Raw genomic sequence first — 19,447 nt, forward strand, 5'->3', positions numbered from 1 at the left:
GTGTCTGCCCCCCCCATCTCTGTGTGTCTGCCCCCCATTTCTTTGTGCCTGCCCCCCATCTTTCTGTGTGTCTGCCCCCAGCCTCTTTGTGTTCCCTACAATCAGCACAATGTGCACTGCGCTCATTACCCGCGGCCGGCCCGGCTAGCTGTAGAGTATGCCGGAGCGCTGATTGGTTGGTGGTGATGTCATCTCGTGTGGAGGGGGCGGGGCTCGTCATTCAGTGTCACCCGGTGCACACAGCAGACACACGCTGACACGGGCGCACACACAAAGGACGTGACACTCGGGGAGCGCAGACATGTACAGATGAGGGCACGGACACAGCACCCGGGGTCTGCTGAGGAGGGGAGCAGCTGACAAAGGTACATTGTGTGAGGCAATGGATGCAGTCACCATGCTGAAGAGCTATATATATATCTATGTGTGCATATACTATATATGTTATGAATATGTGTATATATGTATGTATATTATAAATAAAATGTGTGTGTATATTTATATATGTTATATGTGTACTTTATGTATGTGCGTGTGATATATATATATATATACACACAGATATAACATTATATATATATACACTACACACATATCACACAAGCACATATATATATATACGCACAGATACATACATATACAGTATATAGTATATACACACACATAATATATCTAAGCATACACACACAAGTATATATATTACACAAGCGCACACATAGTATACACACACACATATATATGTGTGTGCTTGTGTAATATATATATGTTTGTGTGTGTATATTTATATATGTTATATGTGTGTGTATACATATATGTGTGTGTGTATTGTATGTGTGTGTATATATATATATATATATATATATATATATATATGTATATGTGTTTGTGTGTGTATGCTATATGTGTACTTATGTGATGTGTGTAGTGTAAATATATAATGTTATATCTGTGTGTGTATATATATATATTTATTTATTACTGTGCATATATGTTATGTGTGTATGTGTATATATGTATAATTTGTGTGTGTGTATGTGTGTGTGTATATATATATAAATTAGAATGTGTAATTTGTGTATGTATATACATATAAAAATTGTGAGCTTGTATATATGTGTGTGTATGTGAAAATAAATATATTTGTCATTATTTATTCCTTAATTATTCAGTACCTGGCTACACTGCAATGTAACTTCCGTAGCCTTCCTGTCCTGTGCAGCATTATATACACTGGACCTGTGAGTCTGCATTGGATAATATATGTAATTTTGCACACACGATGTATGAATGCTTTCCGATACCCCGGGCCATGCATATGTCTCTATACGTCCTACGTCTTGCGGATTGTACATAGTGAGGCAACTGCTGGAAACCCTGCATTATGTGAAGGTGATCTGAACAGATTAGATGGAGCTCACGTTTGAGAGGAGAGGCATCTACTGCAGAGCTACAAATGAGAAGGAGAGGAAAGGACGAGGGAAGAGCATTGGGCTTCATTTATATTGCTCTTACATCCGAGCTTTCGCTACGACAGCAGGTTTAGTCATTGACTGGTGTCTAGATCACACACAGACGGTTTGTGGCTTTGTGTCGTCTGCTGTTTTTGCTGAGTTGGAATTTTCATGTGTCTATAAAATGCAGCAGTTTTTCTGCGTAGAAGAAGCGGGCTCCATAACTTCAGCTGCCCTTTATAATGTATGAAGTGATACAGACTGCAGTGCTACATGGTAACGTCTAGAACTTATTTTTTTATTTCAGCATCATGCCCCCAGTGCCTCTAGAAGATCGTTCAGTCCCTCTGCCGCGTCCTCGCTCTCTTCCATTACGTTCTGCTCCACATTCAAGAATGGCTCCAGAGGTCCGAGGTCTGCAGCCGGGACATAGGGCACCATCTCATGCTGACCTCACTATACCCGGACTGCTACCCCAACTCCAACCTCCCCGCTGGCCACGGGAACCTTGCTCTCGTCGGAGGGGTTCACCTCCATCACCTTCCTCGCGATCACCTTCATGTTTCCGTTGGGCTCTTCACCCTCTAAAATGTGGCTGTCGGGGCTGTTGGCGTCTGCTACGCCCTCCGAGAAAATCTGTGGGTTCGTCTTGCAGCTGTGACCCTATTGTGACGTTTGACCCACAATTTGTGGGGAGTACAAGGGTAAGCTACGATGAGGATGATGATTATAGTGTGCGGGCTATATGGCCGGATGAGCTGGCACGGAAAATTATGTCTCGAACGCGGGGAGGAATGCTCGGAGGAACTCCGCTGTTACTGGACTGTAGAGGATTAGAGGGATTGGAGGTGGATGATCCAGTACCTCCACGCTCTCCTCCACCTCCCTCCACACCACCACCAAAGTCTCCGATTGGGACGAATAGACGACTTCAAAGTTTATACCTTCTTCTGGAGCCCTTGAGTGAAAAAGAATCTTCTGCCGGAGGAAGAGGTAATTCACAAACTTACTTTTATTTATTACCCTTGTGTCTTTAGATGATTCAGCTCTAACAAAAAATGTTGACCTTGCCTAAAATAAGACTAGTAAAACATGTGGTCTTCAGTCAAAGCCATCATATGTCTTTAATCCAAGTAAAGGTCATACATATCCATCCATCAATGTAATCTGAAATGAGATAACAATGGAATAATAAATAAATCAGAACAGTAGAATAGATTGAAACAATGTAACAGGACACCAAAAAGGTTCTTCACAAATTCTTGATCATTTACTAATCCTATAATGGGATATGACATAGAGGGGATTTCATTTGGCACATTGCACAGAACAAGTGTCTCATAATGATGAAACCTGTATTAGAAGAGAGGAGATCATGTGAAGATGACAAATGTACATGTGTAATACATATGACTAATACACGAACACATAAACACAAGGTGACATAATGTACGGAGCGAGCAGGAACTTGTTGGTTGGAGGCACAATATCGGGCGGCACCTGCCTGTGATACAATTACATCATTCAACAAGTCATGAAAAGTCACATCATAAACAGGAAAGAGCGAGTGAAGTAGTGATCGATGTTTTATGTCTGTGTGACGCGTTCTAGATGGTGACACATAGGCACGCCCATGCGTTTCCAACTCCTCTTCCTGCATGGTAATACAGGGGAAGAGAATGCATTAATTTATTAAAGTGAATCAAACTCCAAATACAAATCACTTTATTTATTTTTTTGTGTTTGGAAACAACATTGATGAGGTCCATCTAGGTGTACACTGGGCTTTCTGTTATTTTTGAGAGCACAAATTGCGCACTATTCTTATCATCCAAAAACCCTAATGACCCCTTTTATAATCAATGGGATCCATATTAGGATTAGCTGGTATCCAGTTAAAAATGGATCACTGTAAAAAACATGAGCTCAAACAATGAGAGTCCTTACCCTAAGGCTACATTCCCATAAGTTTTTTTTACTCTGCGTATTTTTTGAAAAAATGCAAATAACCTATTTTACTTAATGGGTGCAGAAAATCTGAAATATCAAAAACCCACCAAATACTCATAGTGGGAACATAGCCTAAAGGTTTTTGAGTCATGTTTCTTTTGGATTGACTCCTCTCCAAAACACGGCTGAAAAATCGCTCCCAAAACGCTTGAAAGACTTTCTATTCATTTATATTGTAAAACCATTTTCTTGTTCATATCTTCAGTCTTTTGCACATTTTTTTTTCTTTTTTGCTTCAGATTTTTAAAAATGCCTGGTGGGAGAAAAGAAAGTGCACCTCACTTCATAAAAGCAGCTTCTGGCTATGTGCACTTTAATCTGACGTGACGTCACAAAACTGCTTCATGAAAAATCCGGCAGCTTCCTGATGCGGCTCTGCCAACGGATTTGCAGTTGTTTTTTCTGCATCTTTTTCCTTAAATCTTCATTAAAAGAGAGGGCGGCTTCCGAGAAGAAGCCGTCAGAAGATTGAACATGTTACTTCTTTTAACCGCTACAGGGTTTCTTGAAGACTGAACATGTGCACAGCAATGTCATTTTGACATTGCTGTGCATTATGTCCATTTTAAGAGACCTTTTTTTTGGCATATTTGTAGGCGGATCTGCCTGAAAAAAAGACTTGTGCATGTAGCCTTTGATGGAAAACAATCCAAACTAGGCACTGTGCGGTCAAAATGCAGCAAAAAATAAAAAAAAAATTATAAAAAAAAATACTTAAGGAAAAAAAACTCTCTGAAAAAGCTTGAAAAACTTCAAGACTGCTTCAGGAATGGAAAAAAAAACGTCTCCCAAAAGTAGGAGTATTTTTTGAGCCAACTAGAAAACTTGTTTTTGACCACCTCAAAAAAACTTTGGCTGCAGATTCCTTTAGATTAAATTCTCACAATGAGATTTTGACACAGCATTTTACAGCTCCAGCAAAGTGGATGGGATTATAGAAATCTTGTGTCCTCTGTGCTTTTTTTAAAAAAAAAAATTTTTAACCAGCATAAACTGACTTGCGGTGCGTGTTTTGAAATCTGCAACATGTTCATTTCTCTTGGGGGGTATGCTAAGTCTTATGTGTGGATTTTCCCCATAATATTTCATTTGATGTGGAAAATCTACAGGCAAACGCATGTAATCCGCACAATTTCTGTGTTAATAAAATTTTGCCAAAGTCAAATACCAGGGAGTATAATAAAAACAAAGCAATTTTATTTCAAAAGTTAAAATACCAAAAATAGACAAAAAAACGCAGCATCAAAAAACGCGATATAAACTGATGTAAAAAGCGCAATAAAAATGCAAATTTAGCTATGGGTGCATAAATGTTGCAGAGGATTTGCAACATCGAAAACTCCTCAAATACTCATTGTGGGAACATGCCATTTTTGCAGCATTTTTCACCCTTCCTAATGAATGAAGAAAAAAAGCACAAGTAAAAATGCATCAACAAAAAGTATGTATTTTAGGCTGCAAAAACGCTGCTTGTTTAAACCTTTTGGTTCTCAGATTTTTTATAACAAATTCTGGCTGGAAAAAATAAATAAAATGATATATACCGTGTGTATATATATATATATATATATATATATATATATATATATATATATATATATATATATATATAATTAGTACAGACCAAAAGTTTGGACACACCACCTTATTTATAGATTTTTCTGTATTTTCATTACTTTGAAAATTGTACATTCACACTGAAGGCATCAAAACTATGAATTAACACATGTGGAATTATATACTTAACAAAAAAGTGTGAAACAACTGAAAATATGTCTTATATTCTAGGTTCTTCAAAGTAGCCACCTTTTGCTTTGATGACTGGTTTGCACACTCTTGGCATTCTCTTGATGAGCTTCAAGAGGTAGTCACCGGAAATAGTCTTCCAACAATCTTGAAGGAGTTCCCAGAGATGCTTAGCACTTGTTGGCCCTTTTGCCTTCACTCTGAGGTCCAGCTCATCCCAAACCATCTCGATTGGGTTCAGGTCTGGTGACTGTGGAGGCCAGGTCATCTGGCGTAGCACCCCATCACTCTCATTCTTGGTCAAATAGCCCTTACACAGCCTGGAGGTGTGTTTGGGGTCATTGTCCTGTTGAAAAATAAATGATGGTTCAACTAAACGCAAACCGGATGGAATTGCATGCCGCTGCAAGATGCTGTGGTAGCCATGCTGGTTTAGTATGCCTTCAATTTTGAATAAATCCCCAACAGTGTCACCAGCAAAGCACCCCCACACCATCACACCTCCTCCTCCATGCTTCACGGTGGGAACCAGGCATGTAGAGTCCATCCGTTCACCTTTTCTGCGTCGCACAAAGACACGGTGGTTGGAACCAAAGATCTCAAATTTGGACTCATCAGACCAAAGCACAGATTTCCACTGGTCTAATCTCCATTCCTTGTGTTCTTTAGCCCAAACAAGTCTCTTCTGCTTGTTGCCTGTCCTTAGCAGTGGTTTCCTAGCAGCTATTTTACCATGAAGGCCTGCTGCACAAAGTCTCCTCTTAACAGTTGTTGAAGAGATGTGTCTGCTGCCAGAACTCTGTGTGGCATTGACCTGGTCTCTAATCTGAGCTGCTGTTAACCTGTGATTTCTGAGGCTGGTGACTCGGATAAACTTATCCTCAGAAGCAGAGGTGACTCTTGGTCTTCCTTTCCTGGGGCGGTCCTCATGTGAGCCAGTTTCTTTGTAGCGCTTGATGATTTTTGCAACTGCACTTGGGGACACTTTCAAAGTTTGCCCAATTTTTCGGACTGACTGACCTTCATTTCTTAAAGTAATGATGGCCACTTGTTTTTCTTTACATAGCTGCTTTTTTCTTGCCATAATACAAATTCTAACAGTCTATTCAGTAGGACTATCAGTTGTGTATCCACCAGACTTCTGCACAACACAATTGATGGTCCCAACACCATTTATAAGGCAAGAAATCCCAGTTATTAAACTTGACAGGGCACACCTGTGAAGTGAAAACCATTTCCGGTGACTACCTCTTGAAGCTCATCAAGAGAATGCCAAGAGTGTGCAAAGCAGTCATCAAAGCAAAAGGTGGCTACTTTGAAGAACCTAGAATATAAGACATATTTTCAGTTGTTTTACACTTTTTTGTTAAGTATATAATTTCACATGTGTTAATTCATAGTTTTGATGCCTTCAGTGTGAATGTACAATTTTCATAGTCATGAAAATACAGAAAAATCTTTAAATGAGAAGGAGTGTCCAAACTCCTGGTCTCTACTGTATATATACATTCATACTTATACACACTCCTACATACACTGTGGAAACTCACCAAGAACTGACATGTTGCTTCCTTTTCACATGGATAAACAATGTGGAATAAAACCTCCCCATGTGCTCTACAGGTTTGTTTCCATTGATATAGGAAACAAATGGTGTCTTTACACTGAATTTTTGGAGCAGATATTCTCCAAATCTGTACCAAAAACTCAACACTTCAACTTTTGAGGAGTTTTATGTTTCTTTTTAAGGAGGATTTGGAGAGTTTTTGTTACATTTCTGCTCCAAAAACTCAGTGCAAACACACTGTTATTCATATTAGGAGCGTATTTTTCATGTAGATTTTGGAGCAGAATCCGCTCCAAAATCCATGTAAGAAAAAAGGTATGTGCGAACATTCCTATTGTTTATACTATATAATTTTTTCACATGGATTTTGGCACTGATTTAGTTGAAAATCCTCATGTGTATATGTGCTCTGCAATCCTGTTCACTTGAATTAGATGTATGGATTTTTGGTGCCATCTCAGTCTAAAATCTGCCTGCTTGGTACTTATTTTTCTCAAATCTCACACAGAAAAAGCAAGGACTAGCCCTAATGATTGATAATGGGGCCAGTTTTTGTGTACAAGGCAGTGCAAGCTGTATGTAAACTGTAGGGGTCACCTTCAGTTTTCTGTTTTAAAATCACCGTGTGAACATGCCCTAACAAATGTTTACCTCTAATATGTCCAAGTACAAATATACATCCGGCTGTTACTTATAAATCTATTTATTTTAAATGACCCGGTATTTCATGGATTGTGATTTCTTATTGTCATTTTCTGGCAGTTTTGGCAGACCCCCCTGCTGATGACTGTGTTATACCCCCTGAAGTGACTCCTGTTCTTCCATTGTCTCCTGATGTTGAAAAAGCTGAACTGAGCCCAATCTTGCCTTTCCTTTATCTGGGCAATGAAAAGGATGCCCAGGACTTGGGCCGCATGGTAACTCTAAACATAGGACATGTCCTGAACGTCACCACCCACCTGCCTCTCTACCATGCTGAATCCGGAGCCTTGCGTTACAAGAGATTGCCAGCCACTGATAACAGTAAGCAGGACCTCCGCCAGTACTTCGAGGAGGCCTTTGAATTTATCGGTAAGCGGGATTCTTTTCCTCCTATATTAGGACACATCATTTAAAACATGCACCTTCACCTAGTGACGTAGGAGGAAGCACAGACTTGTTAGTAGGAGAAAGCACAGACTTGTTAGTAGGAGGAAGCACAGACTTGTTAGTAGGAGGAAGCACAGACTTGTTAGTAGGAGGAAGCACAGACTTGTTAGTAGGAGGAAGCACAGACTTGTTAGTAGGAGGAAGCACAGACTTGTTAGTAGCAGGAAGCACAGACTTGTTAGTAGGAGGAAGCACAGACTTGTTAGATGGTCTGAGGAATTTCAGCATTTCTCAGCATTCCTAAGCCAAGTATCCCCTATTTAGACAAATTACATCAAAGTCCCCCAAGGCTGCGATCATACATTGTGCCATGACAAGCACAGTACGAGTACCAGCTACAGTCACAGCTGTATCCCCCCTGGGGACAGACCTTTCCTTCAAATACTGTTTTTAATTTTGCAGTAGTGTTGAACATAAATATTTATGATCTGCATCAATGTGACAAGATCTGTGATTCCTACCATATTTTGCTAATCCTACAGTGGTTTGTTATTTCCATAGAAAGTGGTATATTTTATTTAAAGGTTAGTTTTTGTTAGAAAAGGATTTTAATAATTATATACATGAGATGATTCAGTCCTGTTTTTTTTAGATCTATATGTGACTCCAACATGCCTGAGCCCTTTTTAATGTTGGGAGAAAGATGGGACAAACCCATACACATTAGATGGCTGTCTTAAATAGTTAGGACATCTAATGTGTATTGTTACCCTAAGGCCACACTCACACATTCAGTATTTGGTCAGTTTTTTACCTCTGTATTTGTAAGCCAAAACCAGGAGTGGAACAATCAGAGGAAAAGTATTATAGAAACATGTCACCACTTCTGTATTTATCACCCACTCCTGGTTTTGGCTTACAAATACTGATGTAAAACACTGACCAAATACTGAACGTGGCCTATAGGTGCCCATACATCCCCTATAGCTGTTTGCCAAACGATTTATTGGCAGGCCACTCTCCCATGCACCTGTTGAGCAGAGTAAGGCTAGATTCATACAGTGCTCTCCGTTGAGCATTATATCAAGGTTTCCATTGGAATTCTTGAAAAACTATTCCCACCGGAACTCTGACACAGCCATTTACTTGAATCAAGCGTCACTGTGGACACTGTCTTGCCTCCGTCCTGGAAATATTTGTCTTTTACAGATATGCCCAAAAATGTGCCACCTTTTTTTGCATGTCTGAGAAAGACGAATTCTGCTAGTCCACAGTGTCTCCATCGGTTGATCAAGTGAGCAGCTTTCTTGGGGTTCCTATTGGGAAACAGCTTTTTGGGAATTCCAACATAGTGATTGACAGAAACACTGTATATCAATGTGAACTTAGCCTTAGGGCCCCCAAACACCTTAGACTAAAGTCTGCCAAACCCAATGGGTTACAGAGTAATATAATCATCAATTGAAAGAACAAGAGTGAGGGTCCTGCTCACAAGAGCTTAGAATATTTAGAGGGGTGACCCAAAATATAAAAAGTGTTTGTCATGTATGGTCCAACCATCTTATAATAAATAAGGGTATTTATGTAAAGCTGCATGAACCGGTCACCTGCCAGTACCTGTGTATGTCCAGATAGCAAGTGCTACTGAGTGCATGAAGTGTGTTGGAAACAGATGAAGGAACCAGGAGGAAAACTGTAGGAAGGGAGAACTGAGATAATTTAATTCATGAGTTGATGTGTTCCTAGGCAATATTAAAATTGTGGATATATGGAAAACACTGATTATCTGGAGTAGTACATTCCAGATAGCTGATGCAGCATGAGAAAAGTCTTGGAGACAGGAGTGAAAGGTCTGGATTATGGATGATATTAGTCCTACATTATTAGTAGAACAGAAAGCACAGATAGATTGGTAGAAATAGATGAAGAAGGAGGTGCAAGGTTTTGTATGTGAAAGTGATAGGTTTATATTGTATTCTGTAGGAGATAGGCAACCAGTGCAATCACTGGCACAGGGTGGAGACATCTGTGTAGTGGCTGTATCGAAATATGTGTCTGACTGCTGCATTCAGGGTAGATTGGAAGGGGGGGGGATTTAGTGAGGGGAAGATTAATTAGGAGTGAGCCTTATGTAGTCAAGACCTAAATGAATTTTAGCTACCGTAAGGCAGGTTTCATGCATCCGTATATCTCCGGTACCGGAAAAAACGGTACCGGAGATATCCGTGTGTCTGTGTGTGTGTCACACATGTGGCAACCGTGTGCCGCATCAGGATCACATGGACGGCGCCTGGTAATCAGTGCTACAGTGAGCGCTGTTCCCAAGCGTCGGTGCTGAACACTGACCTCATCATGGTTCCCTGCCGGCGCTGTGATCAGCACCAGCAGGGACAGTGATGAGGGTAGTAGTAGTTTGCTACCGCAGTGTCCTCACCTGTCAAAATAAGAATAAAATAATAAAATCCATATGCTCACCTCTCCTAGGTGTCCCCCGCTGTAATCCATGCAACCGCTGCCGGGGAGAATGAGCGGCTCCGGAGCTGCAGCTCAGGAGCGGTGTCCTGTCACTCACTGAGTGCAGCTCCAGCTCATTCTTCCCGGTTCCTTGGCAGCAGCGGTCGCATCGATTACAGCAGGGGACACCTAGGAGAGGTGAGTACATGGATTTTATTATTTTATTCTTATTTTTACAGGTGGGGACACTGGGAGCAGACACTACTACCCTCATCACTGTCCTATGCTGGTGCTGATCACATGGAACCATGATGAGGGCAGCGTTCAGAACCCGGCGCTTGGGAACAGCGCTAACTGTAGTGCTGAATCCCAAGCGTCGGTACGCCCCACACGGATGTCATCCGTGTGGTACGTTTGGCGGACTGTGTATCCACAAAAAAACGGACTTGTCTCCATGTGCAGCACACAGACACAAGTGTGGAAACTGTCACCAATCATACCGGACACACGGACGCGTGCGTGAAAGAGCCCTTAGAGGTTGCGCAGTCTTAGTAGTAAGAAAATGACAGATACTGGAGATGTTTTGAGATGTAGGTGACGAGCATTACAGTGATTAAACATAGGGTGTGAAGGAAAATCTGAGTTAAATTTAACTCCCGAAAGAGCGGGCGTGCCAACAGGGAGTTATCTTAGTACCACACACAGAAATATCCAGTCTTATTCAGCCGTCTATTTTTGTGTTTTCCACAGATAAAAAACTTACCAATTAACAGTCTATTCACATGTGGTATGTCCCCAGAAAATCACAGAGACATGTCCAGTTTTGCTGGCATCCCTGGCTCCTCTTTTGATTAGCCGACCTGGTGTGATGCCATCTTTACGGTATGATGCACACACAACGTAGCATCAGGCCGGCTAATCAAACGAGGAGCCAAGGATGCCGGCAGTAGGAAGCCGTCCACAGGGCTCCCAGCCACCGAATAATGATGCAGTCGTAGGACCAGGATCCTTAGAATCTATTCTCTCGTCTTTTGCTTTTTACCATTTATATATGCTTATCCTACCGCAATATATAAGTATTTTTTGGGAACAGACATTTATATTAGCAGGGAACTGTGCTTTTGCTTTATTTCTGACATTATGTTACTGGTAACTGATAAGGATTGTTGCATTTTTCTTCATTATTACAGAGGAGGCACAACAGGAAGGCAAAGGAGTTCTTATTCACTGCCAGGCTGGGGTCTCTCGTTCTGCCACTGTGGTCATTGCATATCTGATGAAGCACACATTGATGACTGTGGGAGATGCCTACAAGTTCGTCAAGGGGAAGCGTCCAATAATATCACCCAATCTGAATTTCATGGGGCAACTCCTGGAGTTTGAATCTGACCTAAATGCTGGCATCACACCAAGAATCCTTGTACCCAGACTGAGGGGCATCGAGAGTGATGTGTAGGACAAAAAAAAAAGTAGAAGGAAAAAGCCAATTTTGATGTTGCACAGTAAGACATGATTAAGCAAGCAGCAAAATCTTCCAAATTAGATCATTATTGAAATGCAGTGTCAGGATCCACCAGGCAAATAAGCTCCGGAGCCTACAGAAAATGCAGATTCAGGTCTCCGAAGACTAAAGCTATTCACTTACGGTGAAATCTGCAGCTTCAAAACCCTACGGACCTTTGATGTCACCTACCCTAGAATCTGTAGCCTCGGTATTATTGGATGATACCACAACATAAAAAATGGCAAAACAGAACCTTAATAGTCTCAGTTAAGGTTTTTAGTTTGTTTGCAGACGTAAAGGAAAAAAAAGGGAATGGCTCGTCCATAAATCATAAAAATGAGAAATCCTGTAATCCTTTTGTTTGTAGCACTTAGGTTAAGTTTGATATCTACTTGTCATCTATTCCAACCTATTCTTCTTAAATGACTGGCAGACTACCAATTTTATTTTTTTTTACTTTTTAGAGTAAAGCAGGTTACAAGAAAACCCCCCCAAACCTTCCTATAAGTGAAGTGCGCCTGCCATCCACATATATGGCAGCCATTTTTTGGTGCTGCGCTATTATTAAAATATTTTGTACGATTATGCAGCTTGTATACCGCTATTCTCATGCAAAGAGGATGTTATTGACAGTTTGGGGGTGAATAGATAGGAATGCCATTACCATATTGTAGGATAATTTGCATATTAATAGTATAATCAACTGTTTTATATGACCATTCATGCCTTGGAGGCGAAGAAAACAGATCCGTACATTGGCCAATAGGCTTAGGGTGAAAAAAGAAGTGCAATGATTACATAACATTTAATCCGCTGGATAACAAATGTAATCCCTTTCAGCCGGTGGACAGGGCTGCATCGTAAAATGAGAAAAAAAAAAAAAACGAACAATGAATACCAGGGTTTTCTACTTGCTAAAGTGGATAATGTTGGACAATATTTTTTAGAAAATAATTTGCAACAAAGAATTACGTGCAATAACAATGTGACAACTTTTTTTATATATGGTATACTGCAAAATGAGGACTTGAGATATCTGCTTGAGACGTAGCATCCCATCCCCCTTTTCCTTCCAGGGGTATTTTCATGCCAACTTCTGCCCATCCCCCAATATCTGTGTCTTAAATCTTCCAAGCGGGAGGCTGAATTACCTCGGGCATTAAATCCCCTATTTACACTGTGAAATCGGGCATCCTCCAAATGGAGGAGGTAGCAACAAGATGCCCATCTTCCCTTTTCTCCTTCTCATTGCTCCCGAAATTTTATCCGGGGAACTGTGTTTTATTTATTAAACTCTATTTATTGAAATAAAATCTTTTTTTTTTGTTACAGATTTGTGTCGTCTTTATGCTTTAATTGTACAGTCGGGCGGCTCATCATTCACAATTCCTCATATTTATTGAGACACGTGCAATGAGTTTTCCGTGCATCAGTGGTAGATACAAATGAATACATTCAGCCCATACAGGGTCTATAGACCATCTGTGCGGAACATTGCAAAGTCAGCACTTACTGTTCTGTATAATCTTCTTTACATGTTTGGAAGAAAAAAAATCAGAAGAAATTAATTGACCGGAAAAAAATGCAAACATAGCAAGAAAAAGTAATTATTTTCCTCATCACACAGCATCATTCTACATGTGTGCTCAAATTCAGGGATTGTATCTATAATACACTATATAATGTTGTTATATGTGCTGCAATTTATATAATTTTCTCTCTTTTTAAACATTTAGTATTAAAATCTAAACACAGACTGTTGCGCTTGCGCAGGTCTGGTTCCCTACTGCGCAGGTGGAAGAGTTGAACAGGCTGTGCAGAGGACGTAGGCGATGTCAGCCACGTGAATCAAGGCTGGAAAGGATGAAAATATATCCACAAAGGAGGCGTCAATTGGACCCATCTGCACCGAATAGTATTAAGGGTCTGTGCACACGTTCAGGATTTGCAGCAGAACTTCCTGCATCTCTTTGCAAGAAAAATGCGTAAAATTATAACAGGCATTTTCCTAGGTATGAGGGGAAGTTGGACTATATGTGTGTGTATATGTACACTGTGTTCCAAATTATTATGCAAATTTTCTCAGATTTTCCTAAATTACCTATATGAATTGCAGTCATTGTAATTTTCCAGTCAAATAACTATTAGAGTACAATTGAAAGGTTTTTGTACAAACTGCCTATGATAACAGTATATTAAAAAAAAAAATGAAAAACTCAAACTGCACTCAAAATGCATGTTCCAAATTATTATGCACAGCAGAGTTTTCAACCTTTTCATTTTAATAAAGAACAAAAAATGGTCATTTTTGAAATTATAAGCATTAGCAGGTTATTACAAACTGAAATCAAACAGTTTTCAACTCAAAACTGTATTCTAGGTGATGCTACATTTGCACATAGGACCTCTTGTTCGAAAGGAGCTTCTGAACTCTCTCGTCCATTGAATTTGTCAGGTTTTGGATGGTTTCTGCTTTAATTGTTTTGCATGAGGACAGAATACCCTCCCAGAGCTGTTGCTTAGATGTGAACTGCCTCCCGCCATCATAGACACTCCTTTTGATGATGCTCCAGAGGTTCTCAATGGGGTTGAGGTCAGGGGAGCATGGGTGCCACACCATAAGTTTGTCCCCTTTTATGCCCATAGCAGCCAGAGATGCAGATGTGTTATGTGCAGCATGAGACCGGGCATTATCATGCATGAAATGATCTCGATGGTCCAGATGGATGGAGTGGAGGATGGCTGGTTGATGGACACCCCATGCAAACACGGCTACGGCGCTAACAAGGAGGAGGTGGAGTAATGTTTTGGGCTGGAATCATGGGGAGAGAGATTGTTGGCCCTTTTAGGATCCCTGAAGGGGTAAAGATGAACTCCATAATGTATGTTGAGTTTCTCAAACAGCACTTCCTTCCATGGTTCAAGAAGAAGAACCGTGCATTCTGCAGCAAGATCACCTCGACCTTATTTATTTGTAGTTTTATTTCCCCTCTACCAACCACATACCCTAGGTACTTGGCTTCTTCCATCCCCATGGCACATTTCTTCAGGTTCATAGTAAAGCCCGCCTTCCTTAGAGCATCAAGTATGGCTTGAACTTTGTCCAGATGACTTTCCCAGTCCTGGCTGAATATGACTATGTCATCTAGGTAGGCCGCTGCATACTTTTTGTGGGGTGCTAAGATCCGGTCTATGGCTCGCTGGAAGGTGGCCGGAGCTCCCTGCAACCCAAACGGCATCCTGACATATTGATAACATCCGTCTGGCGTCGAGAAGGCTGTCTTCTCCTTGGCCTCTTTGGACAGGGGAATTTGCCAATATCCATTGGTGAGGTCCAGAGTGGTGATGTACCGAGCGGGTCCTAGCCTTTTGATAAGCTCATCTAACCTAAGCATTGGGTAGGCGTCGAATTTTGAGACCTCGTTCAGCTTCCTATAGTCGTTGCAAAACCGCCATTCCCCATCTGGTTTCGGGACTAAGACTATAGGACTGGACCATCCACTTTTGGATTCTTCAATGACTCCCAGGTTAGGCATCCACCTCACTTCTTTTGAGATCACCTCTCTGCGGGCCTCGGGTACCGGTATGGTTTTAGATTGACGCGAACATGAGGCTCTGTGAGAACCTTATGGTCTATGACCTGAGTGATCCTGGCAACTCCGAAAACAGGTCTTTATTTCGCTGTAGCAACTCTTTGCACTGTTGCTTTTGGGCACGTGACAGTGACTCTTCCACCTTGACCTCTTTCACATCGGCCTCAGCCTCAGCCACTAAACTGGGAGCTTCCACGGGCTCTCTATCTTGCCATGGCTTAATCAAGTTAACATGGTAAATTTGGTAAGGCTTCCTCTTCCACGGTTGGTGGATTTTATAGTTGACTTCCCCCACTTTCTCTACCACCTCATAAGGGACCTGCCACTTGGCCATGAACTTGCTCTCCACTGTGGGTACTAGCACAAGCAATCGATTTCCTGGGTTGAACGATCTCACCCTGGCCGACCTATTAAACACCCTGGACTGTGCCTCTTGTGCCTTGAGGAGGTGCTCCCTCACAATGGGCATCACGTGGGCAATCCTCTTTTGCATCTGGGCAACGTGCTCCACCACGCTCCTATAGGGAGTGGTCTCAGCTTCCCAGGATTCTTTCGCCACATCCAGGAGTCCTCGAGGGTGTCGTCCATAGAGTAGTTCAAACGGGGAAAAACCTGTGGAAGCTGGGGGAACTTCCCTGATGGCGAACAACACACAGGGAAGCAGACAGTCCCAGTCTCTGCCATCCTTTTCCACTGCTTTCCTCAACATTGTTTTCAAGGTTTTGTTAAACCTCTCGACCAGTCCGTCCGTCTGGGGATGATACACGGAGGTTCTCAGTTGTGCAATCTGCAATGTCTTGCACAATTCCCTCATGACCTTCGACATAAATGTAGTTCCTTGGTCTGTTAGGATCTCCTTAGGCAACCCCGTTCTTGAAAACATGTGGACTAACTCCCGGGCTATACACCTGGTGGAGGAGTTTTGTAGTGGTACGGCCTCCGGATACCGTGTAGCATAATCTAATACCTCCAGGATATACTGATGCCCTCGGGCGGCATTGACCAGAGGCCCCACTAGATCTATTGCTATGCGTTCGAATGGAACCTTGATGACTGGTAGGGGCACTAGGGGACTGCGGAAGTGGGCCACTGGGGAGGTTATTTGGCATGTGGGGCAGGAACGACAATAACTCTTTATTTCTCTATAGCAACCAGGCCAGTAGAATCTCTGGAGGATCCGTTCCTGAGTCTTGTCTGCACCCAGGTGACCACCCAACACATGAGAATGAGCCATGTCTAACACCCTGCGTCTATAGGGCCCTGGCTCCAGCAACTGTTCTATTACCTCACCCCATGGCTTGGTTACTCTGTACAGTAAATCCCCATTCACAGCAAAATGAGGGAACCGAGTATCAGCCCCCAGTTCCTGAGGCACCCCATTTAACACAGTAACATTTTCAAAGGCCCCTTTCAGAGTTAAATCCCTTAGTTGGGCAGTTCCAAAGTTTCCCTCGGACACCTCCAGCTCAGGGATATTGGCCTCAGGGGATGCTACTTCATCCTCATCGCCCACAAACACACACATGGGAAACTCACTACCATGTTCTGCGGGTAAGTTTCCTTAGGGGCGATCTGGCTGTCGTCCGAGCAACCAGGTGTCCCCGCTTTCCCCCACATTTCCCAGAATAATGCAAAGTCTCGTCTAATTATTATATTATGGGATGCAATAGGTCCTTAACGACCGCCACTTCATGAGATGTGGTGACACAGTCCGTGATTACATCCACCTGGGCCACAGGATAGTTCTTAGCGTCCCCATGGATACACCGGACACCCACCACCTTCCCAGGAACCAGTCGATGAGGGAGTGTGGCCCTTATCAGGGTCACCAAACTTCCTGAGTCCAATAGTCCTGAGACCTGTACCCCGTTTACTGACACTGAGCATGCCTGAGGGCCCTCGCCATGTTGAGGAACCGCGCTGCAGGCGGGGTAGGCAAAATAAGAGCAATGCTGGTGTAATGCACACGCCCGGACTGACTGGCATGTGCGTGTTTAGTGGTTCCACTGTGCCATGAACCGGAGAGTTCCTGGAGGGGCGTAACTAAGTATCTGCTCGATCCGACCAAGGTCGCACGACGGCATACGACGCCAGTGCACCAGGGAGGAACCCAGCAGAGAGACCAGGGTCTACTCCAGGTCAGACACGGCTGTTGACCCACACCGGGGAATACAGGAACAGGCAGGCTAGAGCGCAGGCTGGGTAGGGTCCAGTACAGACTGGGAGACGAGTTCAGAGCCGCAGATGCGGTAATCAAACAGAGTAAAGCGAAACCGCAGGTGCGGTAGACAAGGCTGAGCAGAGCGAAACCGCAGACGCGGTAGACAGGGCTGAGCAGAGCGAAACCGCAGACACGGTGGACAAAGCTGAGCAGAGCAAAACTGCAGACGCGGTAGACAAGGCTGAGCAGAGCAGAACCGCAGATGCGGTAGACAAGGCTGAGCAGAGTGAAACTGCAGACGCGGTAGACAAAGCTGAGCAGAGCGAAACCGCAGACGCGGTAGACAAGGCTGAGCAGAGCAGAACCGCAGACGCGGTAGACAAGGCTGAGCAGAGCGAAACCGCAGACGCGGTAGACAAAGCTGAGCAGAGCGAAACCGCAGACGCGGTAGACAAGGCTGAGCAGAGCGAAATCGCAGACGCGGTGGACAAGGCTGAGCAAAGCGAAACCGCAGACGCGGTGGACAGGGCTGAGCAAAGCGAAACAGCAGACGCGGTGGACAGGGCTGAGCAAAGCGAAACCGCAGATGCGGTGGACCAGGCTGACCAGAAGAAAACCGCAGACGCGGAGGACAAGGCTGAGCAGAGCGAAACCGCAGACGCGGTGGACAAGGCTGAGCAGAGCGAAACCGCAGACGCAGTGGACAAGGCTGAGCAGAGCGAAACCGCAGACGCGGTGGACAAGGCTGAGCAGAGCGAAACCGCAGACGCGGTGGACAGGACTGAGATAAATAGCCAAAGAGGTAAACAAAGACAAAGCAAAGGGGACAGAGCTCTGTTCACACGGAACAGACTGGAAAAGAAAGGCAGAACCAGATACACACAAGGTACTTGCAAAGAAGTAGCGAAAGGACTCCAACTCACAAACGGTAGTACAATGACAACGAGTAGAAGTTAGGTGCAGGTTCAGACTCTACAGAAAAAGGGAACAAACGGACATAAAGACAAAGCAGGTAAGAAGCTAGGAGACAGTTCAGACAAGAACAGTTACTGCAACAAAATGCAGGAACGAGCCTAGGTAAAGCCAAGTGCTGGTTCAGACACTGCAGAAAAAGGGAACAAACGGACATAAAGACAAAACAGGTAGGAAGCTAGGAGACAGTTCAGACAGGAACTGTACTGCAACAAATACAGGAGTGAGTCTGGGTATGCGGTCCCCAGAGGGCGAGACGAACAGGCTAGGAGCGAGTTCAGTAAGGCCTGGAAATACAGCCTCCAGGAAGGCAAACAGACAGCTGGCTAGAGTACACAGACAGGACACAGTTCAGATACGGGAACTGATACTGCAAGGCAGGAAACATAGACAGGACCTGGCATATCAGTGACAAGAAGCCAACTGACAGAACAAGATGCTCAGGCAAGGATTCCAAGGAGGAGCTGGGTTAAATACCAGGTGACAGACAGCAATAGGCTGAGGACGCATCAGGGGAGTGTCTGCAGCAGCTACAAGAAACAGGAAGTTCAGCGGGCGTCGCCCTAAACAGCAAGAGCAAAGCAAAGCAGACAACATGGAAAGAAGCCAGAGTGGCAGTCTGGACTGGAGATCAAGTGCGCGCTCTTGCACAGTGGGAGATGGACCACTATGCAAGGACGCCGCCAGGTATGTTACAGTACCCCCACCCCTTGCGCCCCCTCTTCTTCAGGCCTGCCAGAATCTTCCGCAGAGAATTTGAGGGCCAATCCTTCTCCTCAAGGAGATTACTTCTACTGTCCACAGGAAAAAAACAAAACTGGTCTCATCTGGGTAGCTAGGATGCTACCTCCTATCCAGCCATCCTCAGCACCAGACGAAACGGGTGGAGAACCAGGAACA

At 43.3% G+C, this 19,447-nt stretch overlaps 1 protein-coding gene across 1 annotated transcript; it reads left to right on the forward strand.

Annotated features, from left to right (window-relative positions):
- The first annotated feature begins 223 nt into the window (after positions 1-223).
- On the forward strand, positions 224-13,108 carry LOC141174573 (uncharacterized). The gene is made up of 4 exons (XM_073659512.1): positions 224-365; positions 1,759-2,444; positions 7,537-7,845; positions 11,508-13,108. Exons 2-4 carry the CDS (start codon positions 1,763-1,765, stop codon positions 11,771-11,773), a joined length of 1,257 nt encoding a protein of 418 aa, XP_073515613.1. The 5' UTR covers positions 224-365; positions 1,759-1,762; the 3' UTR covers positions 11,774-13,108.
- Positions 13,109-19,447: the final 6,339 nt, after the last annotated feature.

This window comes from Phyllobates terribilis, unplaced genomic scaffold (genome assembly GCF_046119375.1).
Source record: "Phyllobates terribilis strain yellow unplaced genomic scaffold, ASM4611937v1 Scaffold_13__5_contigs__length_258822181, whole genome shotgun sequence".
Lineage (NCBI taxonomy): Eukaryota > Metazoa > Chordata > Amphibia > Anura > Dendrobatidae > Phyllobates > Phyllobates terribilis.